The 19,699-nt window shown below is 39.9% G+C and overlaps 1 protein-coding gene across 1 annotated transcript in view; it reads right to left on the reverse strand.

The window, feature by feature from the left end:
- The window catches only part of FBXO25 (F-box protein 25), a 35,222-nt gene extending 22,131 nt beyond the window's left edge, over window positions 1-13,091 (reverse strand). The window contains exons 1-3 of the mRNA XM_082480443.1: window positions 13,004-13,091; window positions 8,221-8,364; window positions 1,112-1,221 (exon numbers count right to left, since the gene is read on the reverse strand). Of these exons, the coding sequence (XP_082336569.1) occupies window positions 1,112-1,221; window positions 8,221-8,357 (247 nt within the window). The 5' untranslated portion in view covers window positions 8,358-8,364; window positions 13,004-13,091. The remainder of the gene's footprint in view (window positions 1-1,111; window positions 1,222-8,220; window positions 8,365-13,003) is intronic.
- Window positions 13,092-19,699: the final 6,608 nt, after the last annotated feature.

The following is a 19,699-nucleotide window of genomic DNA, read 5'->3' on the forward strand; positions in this document are numbered from 1 at the left end:
TTTTGTCAACAGTACACCAACAACAGTCAATTTCTCCTACAAAATCCCTGATCTTTTTTAATCCAACAGGCTCCTTAGCATTTAACACAGGAAAGAACAAAAACGAGCAACCTTTTTGTTTCTGAACACTCCACCCCTCTAATCTATTTTCTTCTGTAAAGGTGCCGGCTCTGCATCCACTTGCTTCAACTAGATGCAGAATGCTGCAGGGAAGTGAACTATACAAGACTAACAAAGGCAACTAGGCAGACCTTCAGCTTTCAAGAGTCTGGTATGTCATCAAATGAAAGCATGCTCTTACATACAGCCACTTGAATCTTTTGAAATATTTTACATCCAGACAAGCCTGGAGAAGCTTATAGCTTTCTGCAAGACCATCTCTGTTACAATTTTGGGAACATACAAATAATGGAGGTCATTTCAAGATCAAAGCATTAGAAACACCAAAAAGTTGCTTATCATCTTCCCTTTTTTTTTAACCTGCTTTACCAAATTCTCTACTTCAATAAGTTTACTTGCTGTCATACACATATTTGCAGTTTAAAGTACAGGTGATCTTTTAAAAATGAGAACTCATAAAAGTAGCTTTGATATTTTAATTTATTTTTCTTTAAAAGGGGACTATTTTCAAGAAATTCAATACTGATAAAGCCTTTACCAAGAGCTATAGGTATTATGACAAAATGTATTTATAAATTGATTCTAGAGCTGTAACACTAATCAGAACTTGAATTAAGCAAAAAAAACCCAGCTGCTTTGGTAAGCAAAAGCTTCCATAAGCATCCAGAAGAACTGAATCTAGAACTAGTCAGCAAAAGTTGTTAGTATCAGAAGGCATTTACTATTCACGAATTACTATTCTTAAATGAATTACTTTTGGATCTTTGAAATAAAAAAATAATCCCACAACAGATGATCAATGCCACAGTTCAGTTAAGATGTATCACTTCTGACACCAGAATTTGTTGCCAATACAAAAGTAAACAACTCAGAAGGCTACTCTATAGATGAATATGAATAGCTATTATAAAATTTTGCTGTACCTACAAGAGTCTTCTAAAATAAATGAAAAAAAAAAAAAAAAACCAAAAAAAAACCAACCCAGCCTTACATTGCGAGTCTGTGCTATTCCTGAAGTGATCTTTTTTCCTTTTCTTGGCTGCAAACTCGCAATCTTCAGTACTGTATATTTCTTCATCTTCGTCATCACCAGTTAAGATGCTGAAATAAACATATCCAATTAGAACAGCAGTGATTAAGTATTTAAGATGCATACATCTTCTAATTCTCTGCATTAAAGTCTGCCAGCTGAAAAAAAAAAAAATAATCATATTTTTAATGATGTTCCTCTACCTGATCATCTATAGCAACATGTATCTTAAGAGAAAAGCTGTCTTGCTCTTTTCTTCCCAGTGGGGTTGAATTTTTATGTATTTAATCACTTTGACACAAAGTGTACTCCTAATAGGTATCTTGTGAGTTATTACTGACATTTAGGAAGGACTACTGAGAAGACAGTACTAACTGGACAGGTGGCTGTCTGCAAAGCTCTGGTGTAAAAAAATTTCATTGTTTGAAATGGACCAAACTTTGAAAAACTGAGCACACAGCTAAGTCAGTGCAGAATTACTGCACTTCCTCACATAGGCAGAAAGCCAGCAAAGACAGACATCTCTCTTACTACTGTCAGCTTTGGGGCAAAGAAAGTCTTTCTTTTAATAAATGCTTGAATCACAACACTCTGCAATATAGGTGTCACAATAATGTTTTACCAATGATTTGTATGGCATCAAGAACCATGTGGTCTATCCTCCTCTGTCCCAGAGAAAATCAATATACCTATGTCACTTCTGACAGTCAACTATGTAACCCAACACTGAGGACTATACTGAATAATTACATATAGTGTATATACAGATAGTGTGAGTATATATATATGAAAACATATATAAAGAAACTATTACAGTTTTGTTGGATAAATTAACTTTTCTAAAATTCATACACATTTAAAAACTGCCTGTGCTACATAAAGTCCACACAGCTTCACAAAAGTTTTGCTTTCCATTTTTACAGATTATTACAAGGAACAGCAATACAGCTTAGAACAGGTATTCACTTTCCTATCAGAGGAGGAAGATACTTCATATGAAGGCCACAGTCTTTCACAAATAACCAGAATAACTAAGGACACATGGTAGTGAAGCTTAACTGTAGGACTATTTTATTTCCCCATTATTATTCTTTGACCAGAAAGTTGTATACAAAAGCCTTCCCATTCATTACTATTTTTTAATCTGAATTTGCCAGATGAATCTATCAATATCAGTTTGAACTTCAAATTGAACCAGCAACAGCTAAACACTGTAAAACTGAAGGACACCGGGTTATTCAAAAATAACCTGTACTTGGACATTAAGTTGCAACAATCAAATTTTATTAGTTTATTGCTGCTAGTTTACAGTTCAAATTTTCAGGCTTGAACCATCTGTTAAGAAGGATGACTAAACACCACCACAGAAAAGCTTTGGGTTTTTAATCATTCTAATCAGCAAATGCTGGCTCAGCTTAAAGATACACAAGTAGAAAAGACTCAGAAATAGAAAGTGGCTTTCATCTTCGGTTTACATCCTGGAAAAAACCTAACATACCTCTGCATTCAGACAGAGGTCTATGGAAGAAGAGGGCCTTAGCTCATGTCTTACCATTTTTAAAGTAGAGAATAAAGACTCAACAACTTCATATCTGGCAATGTTGCACAGAATATTGATATCTGGTCAAACAGCAAGAGTTTGGAGAAAAGGAACCATCAACTGACAAAAGCAGAACATCAACTAAAATCGTTAATTTAGTTGCGCTTTAGCATATTGACTAGATTGCTGCAACACATAAGAAGTTACTGCAGAATCATCAATAGAGCGCAAAGCTCCAAGACCTAGCTTTATCTTCCTAACAAGAGATACAAGACTAGAGAGATACGGGCTGACACTCTGCAATATAACTCAGGCAAAACAGAAACACACCCATTCCAATTGACCCAGCACAATGGGGAAAGGAGGGAAGGTGGCATTCCTGAAGGCCAGCTTTAGAAGAGGAAGGTTAATCTGGCAGGATTCCTTCTTCTGTTCCTGGAGAGGAAGTGTCCCTAGAAAGCAATTTAGAGCAGTAACATACCTGAAGTTATTTAAAGTTCACCACTGCCCCCCAGAAATATACACTTCCTCAAGCATCAGATAAACAAGCAAGGTAGCTTAAGGACAGTCAATTAAGACAAAGAATTGCGAAGATGAAGAGTGCTATTTCAAACACCTTTGCCTGACATTCAAATTTGCCTGTGACTTTCCTGGAATCCTGCATGTCATTTTACAGAGAGGACAAATTTGACTTCCCTCAGGGTCATCTCATATGAGGCTTTATTTCCTTATGTTCTGTCCCACCTCATGTGGAGAGTCTTTCCCTACTTATCCATCATCATTCTTGACAAACTGTAAGTCTCTTGCCGACAATGAAAGCCAGGGTCCCACAGACATCAGAAGAATGGGACAGAGATACAGGCACTCCCCCAGTAACTGTAAGCCTTTCTTCCAGAAATTTTGCAAGCTACTTCATAAGTAACAAAGCTGCTCCACCATTTCCAAAAGCAACCCTTCCCTCCCTGCCCCACCTCCCCCCCAAACACCAAGCTAAGACACAAGAAACAAAATCAAGTGCTGCACATGCCATATGGTGTAACAGAAGTCTTAATTTAATGTTTTTACCATAATACTGCACATGACATCTGAGTGCACCTGGAAGGATTTAAATACATACCTAATACTGCCAATTTACAGCTATTCTTACTTTCTTGTCTTGATGATGCCCTTCATAAAAAATATTCTAAAGCTTCTAAAAGCAAAGTACCTGGTGTCCTTAGAACTACAATACCCTACATAAAGCATGCAAGAATTTCAGCTTTTTCAAAAAATTAATTTCATAGCAGTATTTAAATAACCTCTTGGGTATGACACTTAAAGTGCTGAAAAATTTGACAGGCTTATCTGAACTCCAACTACTCTTCCTCACCCCCATGCTTTTCTCATGGAGGAAGGAATGCCCTCGAGTCATGCAATCACCTACAGAGACACACTAAGTGTTTTAGAAGAGATTCAAAGCCATTTACAGCTTGACCATGCATGGAAAATCCTGAGGTTAAGTGCCTGCAACAAATAATGTTACAATATATTTATCAAATGCCCAAATTATCTAAGACTAGATTTAAATCCAAGGACTTCTATCCTGTGTGATAAACACTTTTCTGAACACCGTATTTCAGTTACAGAATTAGACAAGAGACATCGTAGACTCAAATGACTACTCTGCCAGCCCAAGTAGTTCATATGAGTTTAACACACAAAAGGAATATCACCAGCATGAGAATCTTATTAGCCTGATTCTTTTCTTTTACCTCAAAAGGAAAACGTAAGACAGCTTTACTCCTAAGTCACAGGCTATTGAGAGGTATTTCCATACAATTCTGTAAGGCAGTGCTGTTCTCTCTTCCCCACCCAGCTTCAAGGACAGTGCCATGGCAATGGAAATATATATCTATGCTAGAATGTAGAAGTTGCAGGTAGTCACGGCCAGCATTCATCCCACAGAGCTCGAATGAGCACTACTGCAATCGCATTTCCAGCTACTGTAAACCTTGAATACAAGGCACTCTTTGCTTATATAATATTAATTATCCAAATAAGTAAAAGGTACAGAACTGCCTTGTTTTTTTCCATCTGAGTTTCCATAAGTGGAACTAATTTAAAGTGCAACTGTTGAAACATTATTCCAAATCACTTAAACTGTTCCTGCAAAAGTGGTTATGTTTGTTCAAGGATGGTTATCATTAGGTTCACTATTTTTAACTGATTTATCAATTGGATTCACCAAGGCACTGGATGTCTTGAATAAGGTAAAAAAGTTCTATTTTAATAAAAACATATCCTTCAATTTACATAAGCTATTTACATGTCTTCAAGGTTTATTTCTAAATGTGTTTATGAGTAGGTCTTTTTAATTTCTGAAGGGAAAGTATTCGTAATTAATAAAAGACAAAGTTTGGCAAGTAACTCCATCCATACTTTCTCTCACAGCAGAGAATACAAGTAATAGTAAACAGGGTTTCAGCCAACTACATAGCTTGCATTTCTTTTTAAAGGAAAACTGCCATAACTGGTCCCTGAAATACAATACTGAAGTACTACCTTTAGCATAGTTTTCTACAGAGTATTTTGCTGAAAAATACTATTTCATTTAATGAGTGAAAATAAATAAAACCCTGTTAGGACAGCCAGACTAGCATACACCATCAGCCCTATTCACAGGGCAGTTTACAAAGAGATAAGTACTTATATATTGTTTACTATATGCTTTTTCCACAAGGAAGGAAGCATTTTGTCGAGCTTCACCCTTACTCACTGCTATATCATGTTAACAGATATCCTAATCTGAGCTGTCTATTCAATGTACTCAGGTAACCGTTTCCAAATAGCTCAAGATTCTTTACTGCGAGGATGGTGAGACACTGGAACAGGTTGCCCAGAGAAGCTGTGGATGCCCCATCCCTGGAAGTGTTCAAGGCCAGTTTGGATGGGCCTTATAGTAGAAGTTGTCCCTGCCCATGGCACTGGGGGTGGAACTAGATGATCTTTAAAGTCCTTTCCAACCCAGACCATTCTATGATTCTAAGATTGCCCAGAGAACTAGCAAGCAAGACACAATGCACTGCTGTACTTCAATACAAAACCATGCACATGGCATAGAAGAACCCCATGCCCAGGTATATGCTGGGTACAGACTGGATGGGAAGCAGTTTTACAGAAGAGAAAACAGGGGTCTTGTGGATAACAAGCTGAACACAGGTCAGCAGCGTGCCCTTGTTGTTGTAGAAAACCAACTGCACCCTGGTCTGGTGTATCCTGCAGACTGAAAGGAGTAACCATCCCCCTTTATTTGGCATGAGAAATTGCATCCAGAGTACTGTGTCTAGTTTGGGGCTTCCCAATACAATAAAAACATTGGCACACTGGAACAAGTCCAGTGGGGAGTTACCAAGGTGATTAGATACTGGCATGCACAATGTACAAGGGTAAAAGAAACTGAGTTTGTTCAGTGTCAAGAGGTGGTGGTGGAGGGAAATCTGATTACTGATGATATCTAACACAAGGGTATAAAGAAGACAGAGCTAGACTGTAAGGTTAGAGGAGGTGGGCAGTAACAAGTAAAGTGGGTAATGGACACAATCTGTGATAAGAGAAATATACAACCTGAACACAGTTGGCCCTGCTTTGAGCATGTGTTTGGACCAGATGACCTCCAGAGGTACCTTCCACGTTAAATTGTTCTAGAATATTGTGCAAGTATACATTAATTGCTGTTTCGCAGTAAAGGCTAAGTCATAGATCCAAAGTTCAAATTTGCCAAGAAGTACCAACTTGAATTCTGTAGTCTACGTTTGGACATAGATTTTTTTAACTGAATAGACAGGAGCAGAATTAAAAAAAAAAAACAATAGGGCTACAAAATATGGTGTGGTTTGGCTTCACTAAGTAGGAGATGTGCAAGATGATGAGGAACAGGGGAATCGCTACAGATGAGGACATCTGCTGCATACTAGGTTGGTCCCCAAGTCTGAGATTCTGCCAAATTGGCAAGCTAGTTTAAGAAACCCAAATCATGAAACATGTCAGATTTAATGAAACCCCCACCCCACCCCCCGAGCATTTCATGGCAAGTCCCTTCAAATTAACATACCTATTTTAGTTTTGAACTTTAATACTCGTATCTTTCCACAAACTGTTGATTTAAATCTATTTCTAGCAAGAAAACTCCAGAGGAGTTCAATACTAAGTTCTTTCAAGACTAAGATAAAAAAAAAAAAATCTAGCATTTTTGCTTGAAGAAGCAATAAAAATACCTCATGTTGCTCTTTGGAGAAAAGATAAATATATCTCAACATATAATTAGCATCAGAAGAACAAAAGTCTTAATGATATTCACAAAACCAATGATCATTTATGTCATACTTGCTAAACAATATTCATTAAAGCAACCTACAAAATATAATTATTTAGTAACTGTGCAAATAGCTATCAAAATTAAATTAGATTTCCTTTCATTTGCCAACTATATTATTAAATAAAGAGGGAAGAAAAGATTTTTTTCCAAAGGTATTTAAGACAACTTATATGTTGGAGGCTTACTGAATGCTCTTCCAGACTAGCATAGCCTTTTGTACCCACAATGGTCAGACTGTGTGGAAAAAGAGGTCCAAATAATATCAGTGACAGATGAATACAAAAAGAAAAAAGGCACGAAAAAAACAGTAAGTCAAGATAAACTTAATTCTTCACTGCTCGATAACTCTCTTGAGGTTTATTTCACATATCCAGAAAACACAGGTGTATGAGTACAGCAAGTGCTAGCTTCCCAGTAAATTCCCTCTAAATCAGATCAGTTACTGTATCATTTACTGGCCTAAGAACAAAACATTGAATGTTCCTTTTTCTCATTATGAGCACATGATGCCGGAATTTATGACCAAGAACGCTATCACTGAGAATTACTTCTTCCTGGAGAAACCAAGTAGAAATTTGTTTTGACAAAGCTATTTATATCACACCAGCCTGTGGGCATCTGCCACACGTATATCTTTATTTAACTAATATCTTTCTCACCTGTTCTACAGGAGCACATACAGTCATATACTGTGTTAGGGAATTATCATTAAACTACCACTAATTGTGTATTTGGAGCAAAGGCATTACATGACTGCCAATAAACAGTCCTAATCAAACACCCAACCAGCAGAAAGTCTTCATTCACTTCCAGGTAACATTTCAATATGCCTGTTGCACTTGCAATTTATAAACATCACTTTTATGTTTAAATAGTACTTAACAGGGTTTTGTTTGTTTGGAATTTTTTAAAGTTTTTTTTTTTTTATTTTTAAAGACATACAACTTAAGATGCGATCTGTTTACTTAAAATAAGCAACTCGTGAGCAGTGGCAAAAGACAGTCTCCATGGGGGTCTCCTGTCTGCCTAACTAAACAAAACACATTTGTACACTTCTATCATATGCAGATGAATTTCATCTACCACAAACACTTGCAGTCTGAATGGAAGTTAAGTCAATCTGTCTTCCTACCTGCTATTAACTCATGCAGAATCACTTTTTTTTTTTAAACTTACACAGTGTGACTGATATCATTCAGCTGATTACTCCCATCCTCAAGTGCAGGACTGAAGGATTCACATCGTTTCCATCCATCTTCTGTTTTAACCCATCTCCATCCAGGGGACCTCCAGTCTTGGCCCAAAAATGGCATGGTTTCTCTACAAGCAACAAGAAGACTGTTTGTGTATTATTTATTAAGAAAAGTTGCAAACCTTCTTGTCATTATTTCAGTTTTCTCTTTAACCTTAAATAAAAATATAATGATTCCCTTGAGGAAAGAAAGTTCTCTGTAGAGCATCCTTTTAAGAAACAGATTCAGTGGTTTCTTAAGTACATTTTTGATTCCGTAACCTCATTCTTCTTGTCTTTCAGCATTTATTAGATCAAGGTAGGTTTCCTAGTTCTTTAGAGCACAAAGAAAAGAATCATGGTAGTCCAAGAAAGGGATGATACCAAAAAGAGCGAAATTGTATCCTGTGTAATCTGCTCCACCATGATCAAACAGATTAGCGATTTTGAGACCTGACTAAATAAATGGTTGGTAAAGAGTTTGACAGGCCACAAAATCAGTGTTACTCCTTTTATTTTCTTCTAAGACTTATAAGTACTGAGCTTGCACTACACTGTATCGTGATGTTTCAATAAAGGAACCTCCATTTCACCAAATATTTTTTCAGTTGTTGTTGAGGGTCACCTCCCATGGTAGGCCATTAACCTGATACCAGGACAAATTGAGACTGCAACATGAAGTCAATTGTGAAACGTCTCCTGAAATTCCTACAAATAGATGCAAGTCATAATAGGTGTATCATTCAAACAGCGTTCTGCTACTCTTTTTCAAAAGAGAGGTTCACTTTTGACACATTAAGCAGGAATTTGAACAAAAGTTTTCTACACTTTGAAGACTCTGACCTTGCTAGCTTTTGCCCTCTTCTTCCCATTCATCATGCATACATGTTGCTCCTTATTTTAACTAGAGATTTCTTCACATGCAAGCTACCATTATCATATTTGAAACATATGTTAATATAAAACGCAAACAGCTTTGTTCCTAACAAGTATGCATTTTCTAATATTTTTTTCAACTTGAAAAAAATATTAAGCCACATGAGTCAAACATGACTATGAATTTATTTATCCATTTACACTCTTGACCAGCATCTGCCCAATATACTAGTTAGAACAGGAGAAGGCACAGATGCATAAAAATCGTGAAGAAATACAAATGAGACAGTATTTTTTTTAATTAAAAAACCGCACACCACACAAAACGAAGTGTATTGTCTAGCCCTCAGCATTGACTTAAAGTCTCCTTCCTACTCATAACTCAACCTTCCTCTGCATCTAACAGGAATATTTTCTAAAATTTACCACATCCTTTCCTCTAGCCACCACAAATTCTATTCATGTCTCTCTGCTTTTCCAATCTTATTACTGCTTCCTAGGAGTTATATGAACCATAACATTTTTTTTTTCCCCCTACGTTGTTTAGAACTCCTCTCATTTGGACTGAAATTAAGGCCTCTTGTCTTTATGAGACAACTGTTTAAATAGCTGGTGCTCATGAGTGCATTTCAGAGTAACACAGGTTAAAGTACTTTTACTCCTGCCAAACTAAGTAGAATTTACCTGAAAACTTGATAAATCACTGAAAGAGACTCAGAAAACCATAGACAGCAAGTGAAAAACATCTTCTTACAAAACCATAAAACATAAGTTTTTGAACCATGTCTAGAGATACAGAGCTCTCTATTCCTGGTCAGTAGATTTGATATAAAAATAAAACACTATTGTAGGTGCATGTCATTACTCAAAAATTAAAATCTAGAGAGAATTCAGAACCACAGAGATTGTTATAGGCTGAATGGGATAACTTGAAAAGAGATTTTAAAATAGTTGAAGAAAACTTACGTTGATAAAGTATTGTTGGGAAAAGGAAGTGAAAAAAACAAGGTCACATACTTGCTAGCAAAGTGGGAATACGTACTGTTAGAAGTTAACAGGATAAGTTACCAAAAAAAAAGTGAGGATAAAGAAATAAAAAGCTTCCTGAAAACAATACAAGAAAAGATGAAGTATTTTGTTCAAGTGGATGGAAGTATCTGAATTCCAAAGCTAATCATAATTTAGAGAACAGGATGCTTACTGTGCTTTATAAATTCTCAAACATTGGAAAAAAACACTGTGGTTTCAAGGTATCAGGCCACCAGTTTAAGTGTTACATATAAATTCCTCCTAGGGAGCTGTAGTGGCATTTAAAACAACATGTTCCAGTAGTTACATGCTCTAAACCAGACTACTTTCCAGATCTCTACAGCCTGAGAAGTGATGGTCTTTCATTGCAAGGTTTCACTACAGAATAAATGTTCTATCAACCCCTCTAAAAAAAAAAATTATATAAAGTGTTTTCAAAATAATAACAATGGTATCAGGAAGTGCACCACCCTACCCCCACCGAAAACTATTGATGTCTGCTCCAGAAATCCAGGAAAAACATACTCAAGAAAAAAGCTCTTAGAGACATGAATCATTTCTGTATCTGTATGATATATTCAGCACATTACCTTCCTAAGACAAAAAAAAAAAAAAGCTATTAGAAAAACCACAGATTACTTTAACTTCTTAAAAATTACTTAAACATTTGTGGAAGATTACAAAAAGACAGTAATTCTGTGAGGTTGGTACATGTTGACCTAATTTTTTTTCCAAAGAAACAGATAGTCGAAGACATAGTTTCACTATTGTCCTAGCTAAGAGTACATCCACCAGTAGCAACTCCACAAAGTGACCTGTACTCGTGCTCAAAAGTTGGAGTCAGTTGGAGTCATGCAGTCAGAAATGTAAAAGTATTCTTTTTAGTAACAGCACATATGCAACTAAAAAAAGAAAAAAAATCCCATTGCTTCTCAATTCCTGTAGGATCGGAGTGTAGATTTGATTGTTGTCCAGGAATAAGTGACCAAATTTTAAGAAGCTGCAGTGTATCATAAACATCTCTCCTACGCATCCCTTTCATATGAGAAGTGATCATAGAGTATGACTGCTTGAACAGGTAAGAAAATTCATGCTTTTACTCTGCCTCCGCTCAGAATTTGCTTCCCAGTACAGCATTGCACAAAAGCATCCCTGTGGCTTCCAGACAAGAGCTTGCTTTCAAGAGCTCCAGCATCCTCTACGTAGTATAACTTCAGTAATAGGAAGCAGCTGTTTACTCATTCAAACTTTCACCACAACAAAAGGTGAGCTCCCTAGACTTGGATTTTGGGGAAAATGCAGTGGGACACGGTTCTTTAAAGCAAAAAAGGACTGGGAAAGTAACCTGGTCATTAGCTAACAGCAAGGGTTTTAGACAAGACATTGTTTTTAGGACAAAGTTAAACGCGATCAAATAAGAACAAAAGTTCTTCACTTTGCATCATACACCTTTTCCTCAGAAGAGAGGGAAAAAGGACTGAGGAAACAAGAAACACCAGAAAGAAGCACAGAAGGAGAAGGCGGCTGTGTATGCTCCCTTAGTACAGCTGGAGATTACAGTAACTGCTCCAGCCATCCTCGCACTTGTAAGGGAGTTCTGCTTTCCACAAGGTAGATAACTCGCCACATGAGCAAGTATCAATGCAAGGCCATTCAGAATTGCAGCAAGTCATCCTATTACTCTGCCACTGTACCGTAGATCTGTCTATATATTCGTATACTTAAGAACATGTCATTATGACCCTAACCACTCTTGTTATTAAGTAGTAAGACTGTTGCCAACATGATGGGAACAGGCAAGGTTCTGCTCTTTCCTAACAATCCAACAGCACACCCATCTCTTTCTTTAGCATGCTAACAAAAATCTCTTCAGCAGCTCAGCTTTCAATAGAAGCTGCTCCTTTGCACTCCCACTACTAGCAGATGACTTCTAGACTACCTTCTTCTAAGAGAAGTCACAGTCAACCACTGGGACTCAGAGGTCAGAGTCTAGTTACACACTTCATCCCACCCCATGTCTTTCCATATAAATGACTATCTCAAATCAAGTCTCAAACTTCTGCAAGACCATGATTCATCAACTCCTCAGCTTTGCTCTTGCCCACCCCTATTCTGACTGCTATTTCCACATACAACAATTTGTAGAGCATCCAGGCCATGCAGTTCAGTTTCCAACAGGCACAAATGCTCCTCCTCTCTAACTGAGCTACCTAACCCAGGCTTCTTCCCTCCAGCCTGCTGCTGTCCCAGCCTTTGCTTCTCCAACTCTTCCATCCTCATGCACCCTATTGATATCCCAACACCCCACTCCTCCAGGCAGGCTCCAGACACCCCTCTCCTAGCTCCCTCCACACCGCCTGTCATTCCTAGCCCCAAACCCATCTGCCCATCCCCACCCTAACACCTTATCCAGAACTACTCCAGCTCCTAAAACCCAAACACCTCAAGCCATACCTGCCCATTCTGTCCACACTCGGCCCCAAACCCCCGGGCCTCACATACGCAATCCCACCACCTCTCCCTGCCTCATTTGTACAGCCGGCTCCTCACATCTGGGCCCTCATCGCCCCGGCCATCCCGCCACCTTCACAGCCCCCCGCCACCTTCACAGCCCCCCGCCACCTTCACAGCCCCCCGCCACCTTCACAGCCCCCCGCCACCTTCACAGCCCCCCGCCACCTTCACAGCCCCCCGCCACCTTCACAGCCCCCCGCCACCTTCACAGCCCCCCGCCACCTTCACAGCCCCCCGCCACCTTCACAGCCCCCCGCCACCTTCACAGCCCCCCGCCACCTTCACAGCCCGGGGTTCCCCCCGCCTCACCTCACGACAACGGCAGCGCCGCTCCCGACCCAACAGCCCCTCGCGCGCTCGGCCCGGGCCGCGGGACTATTGGCGGAAGTAACATGGGGCTGCGCTCTCTACGCCCGCCCCCACCCCGCTGATTGGCCGTCGCCCTTGTTGCTACCCGGCAGCGCCCTTTTCCATTGGCGGAAGGTGAGGGGGGGAGCGGTGGCGTCATCGGCAGGGCGCGGGCCGGGCGGGTCACGTGAGGGGGGGGAGCGAGGTGCACGTGTCAATGTTTTGGTCGGCGGGGGGCGGGGCGCGAGCCGGGCTGAGGAGCGGCTGCGGGCGCGGCGCTGAGGTGGAGGATCCCTTCGTGTTTCCGCGGCCGCGGGGCCTGGCCCGGCGCTGACTGGATTTTCTTAACGTTCAGGGCAGAAATGGGTGCTCAGCGTGGCGGTGCCGGCGTGTGGCCGGCCAGGGGGTGTTTCAGTCCCGGTAAGGCACTCAGGGAAGAGCAGGTGGTGCTGCCTGCCTGGCCTGCGCTCCAGTGCTCACAGCCGTGGGCTGGTTTCTGCTGGGTTTGAAGCAGGAGCGGTTGTCTCCGGGATAATCAAGTTACCGTAGATCGTATGAAAAGAGGTGGCTGGAGGAAGGTGTCAACACCTATCCTATGAGGACAGGCTGATAGAGTTGAGGTTGTTCAGCCTGGAGAAGAGAAGTCTCTGGGGAGACATTGTTGCGGCCTTTCAGTGCCTAAAGGGGGCCTACAGGAATGATAGGAGCAAACCTTTTAGGGGGCCTGTTATGATAGGACAGGGAGAAACTGCTTTAAACTAAAAGAGGGAAGATTTAGACTAGATATAAGGAAGAAATATTCTACAATGAGGGTGGTAAAACACTGGCACAGGTTGCCCAGAGAGGTGGCAGATCCCCCATCCCTGGGAACATTGAAGGTCAGGTTGGACGGGGCTCTGAGCAACCTGGTCTAGTTGAAGATGTCCCTGCTCATTGCAGGGGGGTTGGGCTAGGTGACCTTTAAAGGTCCCTTGCAACACAAATCATTCTGTGAATTCAGGGCTGTCTTGGGGACAGCATGAAGGATTTGGGTGTCTGGGAGCTGCTGGTGAGTGTGGGTCAGTCAATACCTTCGCTAGCTGCAGTTGTCGAGTACATCCTCCCTAGGTGGGGCATGTTTTCTTTTGGTGGCTTAGAGATGTTGCATGAGGGTTGGAGCTACACTAGGCTTATTTTTGTAAAGGAAGAATTTGGGGAAAATGGTAGACCAGTTGGTTGGAAACCAAGCCTATGGAGCTCCTTGTTTCTTAAAGCTTTAAGTCATGAATATATGATTGTATAAACATTTCAGCTTTCGCTTAACAATCAGTAATTCTTCCCTGTATGAATGTGGTGAAAGTTATAAAAAGAGAAAGTCAAGGAGCTAAAAATAAAATTGTGTTTTAAAACACCTAAATTGGTCTGAAATATTTTGTGCTGTAGAACAAGGCATTAACCTTTAATTATTTGAACGCTTGGGATTGACACTACTGCAATTGCTGCAACATGCCCCTACCTGGAAGCATTCCCTAATCCTTTTGCATCTCTTTCCCACATGAAAATGGAGGTTGTGATCTTATAAAATAACTTGAGTGCTATAAAAGCACAGAATTCTGTGTAGGCTCGGGTTTCTTAGAAAGGTTTCTTCTGTCTTTAGGCTTGAGAAAGATACATGAGTAATTCTTTTTGACCTGGGATTGATTATGTTCTCAGTATATCACTTTTAGTAATTAAACTACTGTTTTAGTGGTAGGATCCATCTCTTTTCATGAAGAGAGAAAAAAAGATGATACTCTAATCTTTTTCAAGACCCTGTAGTCCTGACACAAATACAGCCACGGCAAAGGTGCTGTCTTTGCATGGTAGAAGACTGTAGGTCGTGCTCTCTGCCAGCCTGGTTGTCACGTTGGAAAATATGGTGATTGAAAAGAGTTTCCCAGCTTCACACTGGAAAAGGATGTGGGTCAATATTCATGGTTTATGCTGGTCTGGAATTTTTTGTGGGGCAGCACGCTGTCTCATGATGGTTTTAGCCTTGCTAGCCCCCCTGTCTCCTTTCTTCAACTCATCTAGATTCTTGCTGACATCATTGGCTGCTGTGCGTAGCCTTCAACCAGACACAGCTAGCAAGACATTTGTGTCTGCCTGCAGTGTCACATTCACTGGCCTGAATTATTCTGTCGTAAATGTATGTCTCAACCACACTCTTCTGCCAGGAACTTGTAACACTCCTTGCCCAGCCCATGAAAAGGTCTTTTTTGCTCTTTTGGATCTAGATCTGGAAAATTCCTTCATCATGAGGCAAAAATCCTTTTTTCTCTGGATTCCTTCTGTATTTTCTCTCCACCTCTTGAGGTATCCTGTGGCGTGTGGACATACAACGAGTACACAGTTAGCTCGCAGCTCAGGTGGGGTTGGTCTTTTAGGGCAGGTGGAGTTTCACTAGTAGAGCATTGTAGTAAAACATCTAATCCAAAAGGGATGCAGTTCAGAAAGAATGATGTAGTAGTAGTACTCTTGTGTTTCCCTGCAGACTAGGCAGCACTAAAACACTGAAAGGGAGTAAGCTGGAGCTTACTTCATGAAGAAGTGCAGCTTTGTGGGAAGGACTCCCCTTGGAGCAGTTTGTGAAGGACTGTATCCTGTGAGAGGGACTCCATGCTGGAGCAGAGAAACAGCGTGAGGAGGAAGGAGTGGTAGAGACAGTGTGTTATGAACTGACCCCAGTCCCTGTTCCCCATCCCTCTGTGGCACTCGTGGAGGGGAGGAGGCAGCAGAAAACTCAGGAATGAAAGAGTGGAGTTGAGTCTGGGAAGAAGAGGGCATTGGGGAGAAGGTGTTTTTCATTTTGTTTTTGTTTCTCACTATGCTATTTTAATAATTCACTACTTTTAATTCACAAGAAATTAAGTTAATCTTCCCAAGCTGAGTCTGTTTTAGCTGTGATGGTAATTGGTGAGTGATCTCCCCATCCTTATGTGGAGCCATGAGCTTTTTCATCTTATTTTCTCCCCCTGTCCTGCTGAGGGAGGGAGAGTGAGACTTAGAGCAAGTGGGTGGGCACCTGGCAGCCGGCCAAGGTCAACCCTCCACACTCCCTTATTTATGAAGCCCATCTGGTGGATGGTACCTTGAGTGAATACCTCACACCTTAGGAAGGATGCAATGTGGAAGGAGGAAGCAGAGGAAGTGATGTGTTTCTTGTACCATTTTTCTCTTTTACGGTACAGGTTCTAGAAGGCCAAGAACAAGTGTGCTTTCCCAGCTTGGGCAGTCACATTTTTTGACTTGCGCTGCAAATTTAATAAAGTCATTAATAGCTGAGGTGCATAAGTAATTGAGGTTTTCCATGACAACTCTCCTTCCTGAATATTCACTGCTACTCATATCCAGCTATCATAGTATTTTACCTGCTGGCTTCAGCATATTTATATTAATTATACATTAGAGTGAGCTGCAACAATGTGGTATTAATATTTTTTTTGTAGTACAGAGTCACTTGGTATAAGACTCTGTGTATATGTGTTTAAATTCCAAATGTATAAAAATCTTGTGCTAAGTCAACACACAGATGTAAAGTAATTATTGCCTGTAGTTAGTATTGAGCCATCCTCTCTATTGCAAGTGTAATTTTAGCTCTGTGCTCCCTAACAGATGCCTTTTTACTAATTAGTATTTATGATTTCTGTCCATCTGCCTTTTTTTTTAACTAAGGCTGATAAATTTTCAAGCAAGCAAATTCAGAGATATTTCCCATGGAAAGAATAGTTGTTATCTTGAGAGTCCAAGTTCCTACTTATGAAAAATTCATCTGGGGGATTCAAGTTCTAAGACTGAGCAATTTATTTAAAAATATTTTTTATGTGTAGTGCAAGTCTATGTTAAAAATGTACAAAAGAAAATGTTATTCATTTTGGGGGTATTTGAAACATAAAAAAAGCATAATGGAATGCGGAAATTTTTAAGACAATTCTAATCAACATTGAGCTACTCACACAATTCTTAAGAATTTCTGCTTCAGACATTCTTCATAAAGTTATTTGTGAATTTTTCTGTTCTGATGTCCCAGTCTTCATCTGGACCTTCTCTATTTTAATACTGAAACAATTTTAACCTTCACAGTGGAAACTGAACAAACTGGTCTGCAGTGTGACTATTACTGGCTTTGATTATTTCAGAGAGATGTAAAGTGGAGATGGCATTAAACCCAGATCATCTCCTGTTTGCAATCGAGATGGTTACCCTTGTTGTTGATAGTAGGTCCATATGAGTAGTACAGATGAGACAGTCTAGATCATTGCTGCATTAACATGAAATTAGGAGAGCTAAATAAAATGGTAAATTTGATCTTTCCAATTTCTTATCTATAAAATTGCTTAAATTATCATTTCTATTTAATAAGGTACAGCAAAGGTGAATTCTCTAAATGAGCTTGTGCTGATGGAAAGTCAAACTATTTTACTTTTAGGTTACTTTGCTTGTAAGAGCTGAGAAACATGATTAAAACCAAAGTGGTGTTATTTAGGGTGGCTTAGGTTAACCTCATGGGGAAAGTGAAGCAATTTTTCATCAATGTGCGTATTTCCAGAACTACCGGGTTTGGAAATACACATCACGTTTATAGGATTCCCTTTCACTTTTTCTTAAAAATCATCTGAAAATGAGGGTTGTGGTGGATGCAGTTGGCCTCCTTTCCTTTGGGAGAGCAATCTTCATTTTGCTGAGTAATCTCTATACATATTTTAAAGAATAGAATAGTTATGCCAAATAATACCCCAGCCTGATTTGGTTACTTAGCAACATTTAATGCTAACGAAAAGAAACAGGAAAGTGACGCAGCAGCAATAAAATCCTTAGACAGCGGAAGGGAGCTCATGACAATAATGAAGACAGAAGTCATAGTATTTTATAGGTAAAACAAAACTGGAAAAGAACACATAACCCAAGCAGTTGTCATTTTTCCAAGGAGTCAGTTGCTTATAGTTTCATTTTTCAAGAAAGCTTCTGACCTGCACAAAAAAGCAGATCTTGGACAAAATCCTCATTGTCCTAAATATTACTTAATGTGTGATTTCCAGTGCATTACACCGTTCTACAGAAGTTTCTTTTGTGGATGGCATCATTTTTTTTCTAAATCTTTATCATCAGTACTGCCAAAACAAGAGGTAATGCTGCTTCTCTTCCTTCATTGTGTTTATTACTCTCCCCAAATTATGAGACAATAAATATTTAAGTGCGTTAGGATGACTATAGATGGATTAGAGAGCATCCCCTGTGCTGGAGGCTTGGCTGCTGGGGCTCGGCCAGCTCGGAGGTGGTGCAGCCCAGGGCAGCCCCCTTCCCCCCAGGGACAGTGGAAAGAGGCTGCTGAGAGCCCTGTGGGGAACCAGCCTGGCCTGGCCACGAAACCTGCTGAGCTGTGTCCCGACCTGGACCTGCAGGCTGACTTCTCGGCTTGACCTTGGACCTGCCTCACCACTTGGCTGATGATCTGGAGTCTTGGTTGAAGCTGGCCACCATCCGTGAGCCCGCCCTCATATGCTTGCCTCATGTAGACAGGCACTGGCTGGCAAAGCCCCTGCTTTGCTGGCCCTGGGATCCCTCTCGGCCCCCCACTCTGCAGGGATGGAAATGTAATCAGACAAGTTGCTCCCCAAAGGGGAATGGGAAGCCTTTATGAAAAGGAACGTATGAGCTTTGTGGGGGAAAAAAAAAAAAAAGAAAGAAAGAAAGAAAGAATTCACAGATACACAGTAGGTTATTAACAATTACATTCAAAGATGTAATTATTTTCAGCAAAGATTCATAAATCAATGTTGGATGTAGACTTTTAATATTAAAAATGGTTTATTTTATAATAACGCGCTGTTGAGTGTAAACCCAGATTTATTTTGGTTGGAATAAACACTATATAGTGTAGGGCAAAGACTTTTGAAAACTAGTAATTATTCTAGGAAAAAAAAATGGAAACAGTTTGCTGGGAAATAACATTAAGGGAGAAATAAAAGAAGTTTCAATGTTGCAGTGGAAAACATGATTTTAGTGAAACTCCAGAGAAACAATCTGAAAAACAGCATGTACCATATCTTGAGACAAATCTTTAATTGAAAGCGCTGGGACACCAACAGAAATTACACTGTTTGATCAATGACAGGTTGGATACTGCAACTAACTCATCCGCAGTGAGGGAAAAGTGAGGTCAAAAGTAAGTTTTGGAAAAGAAATTTTCATTTTTCAAACAATGTGAGCTTTCACTATATATGAGAGAGATAACTAGAAAGGAAATGAAATAGTTTGGGGATTTGCAGTATGGGGTGGAATTTCATGGCAATTCAAGCTATAGAAATTACTTAGACAAGTGAGGTTCATTACTTTTATGCTAATGAAGGATGGCAAGAGATTTTCTAACCTTCTACTTGAAACCTTTAATCAGAAAAAACAGTTTTTAGAAGCGGACTTCCCATATTGGTAAGTTACCAGCTGTAACTGGTAACTGTAAAGTTACCAGCTTTTCACCATATTGGTATTTCTCCATACAACCAATAAATTGTTTTGGATTGGTAGCTTGAAATATGTTCGTAAGAGAAAGCGATTGCTGCAGCAAAAGTGAGGCACGTACAGCTCAAGGAGAAAATGGATTGAAACTGAGGACAATGTTGTAGTAATTAAAATAGATAT

This window comes from Vanellus vanellus (assembly GCF_965231255.1).
Source record: "Vanellus vanellus genome assembly, chromosome: 3".
NCBI lineage: Eukaryota > Metazoa > Chordata > Aves > Charadriiformes > Charadriidae > Vanellus > Vanellus vanellus.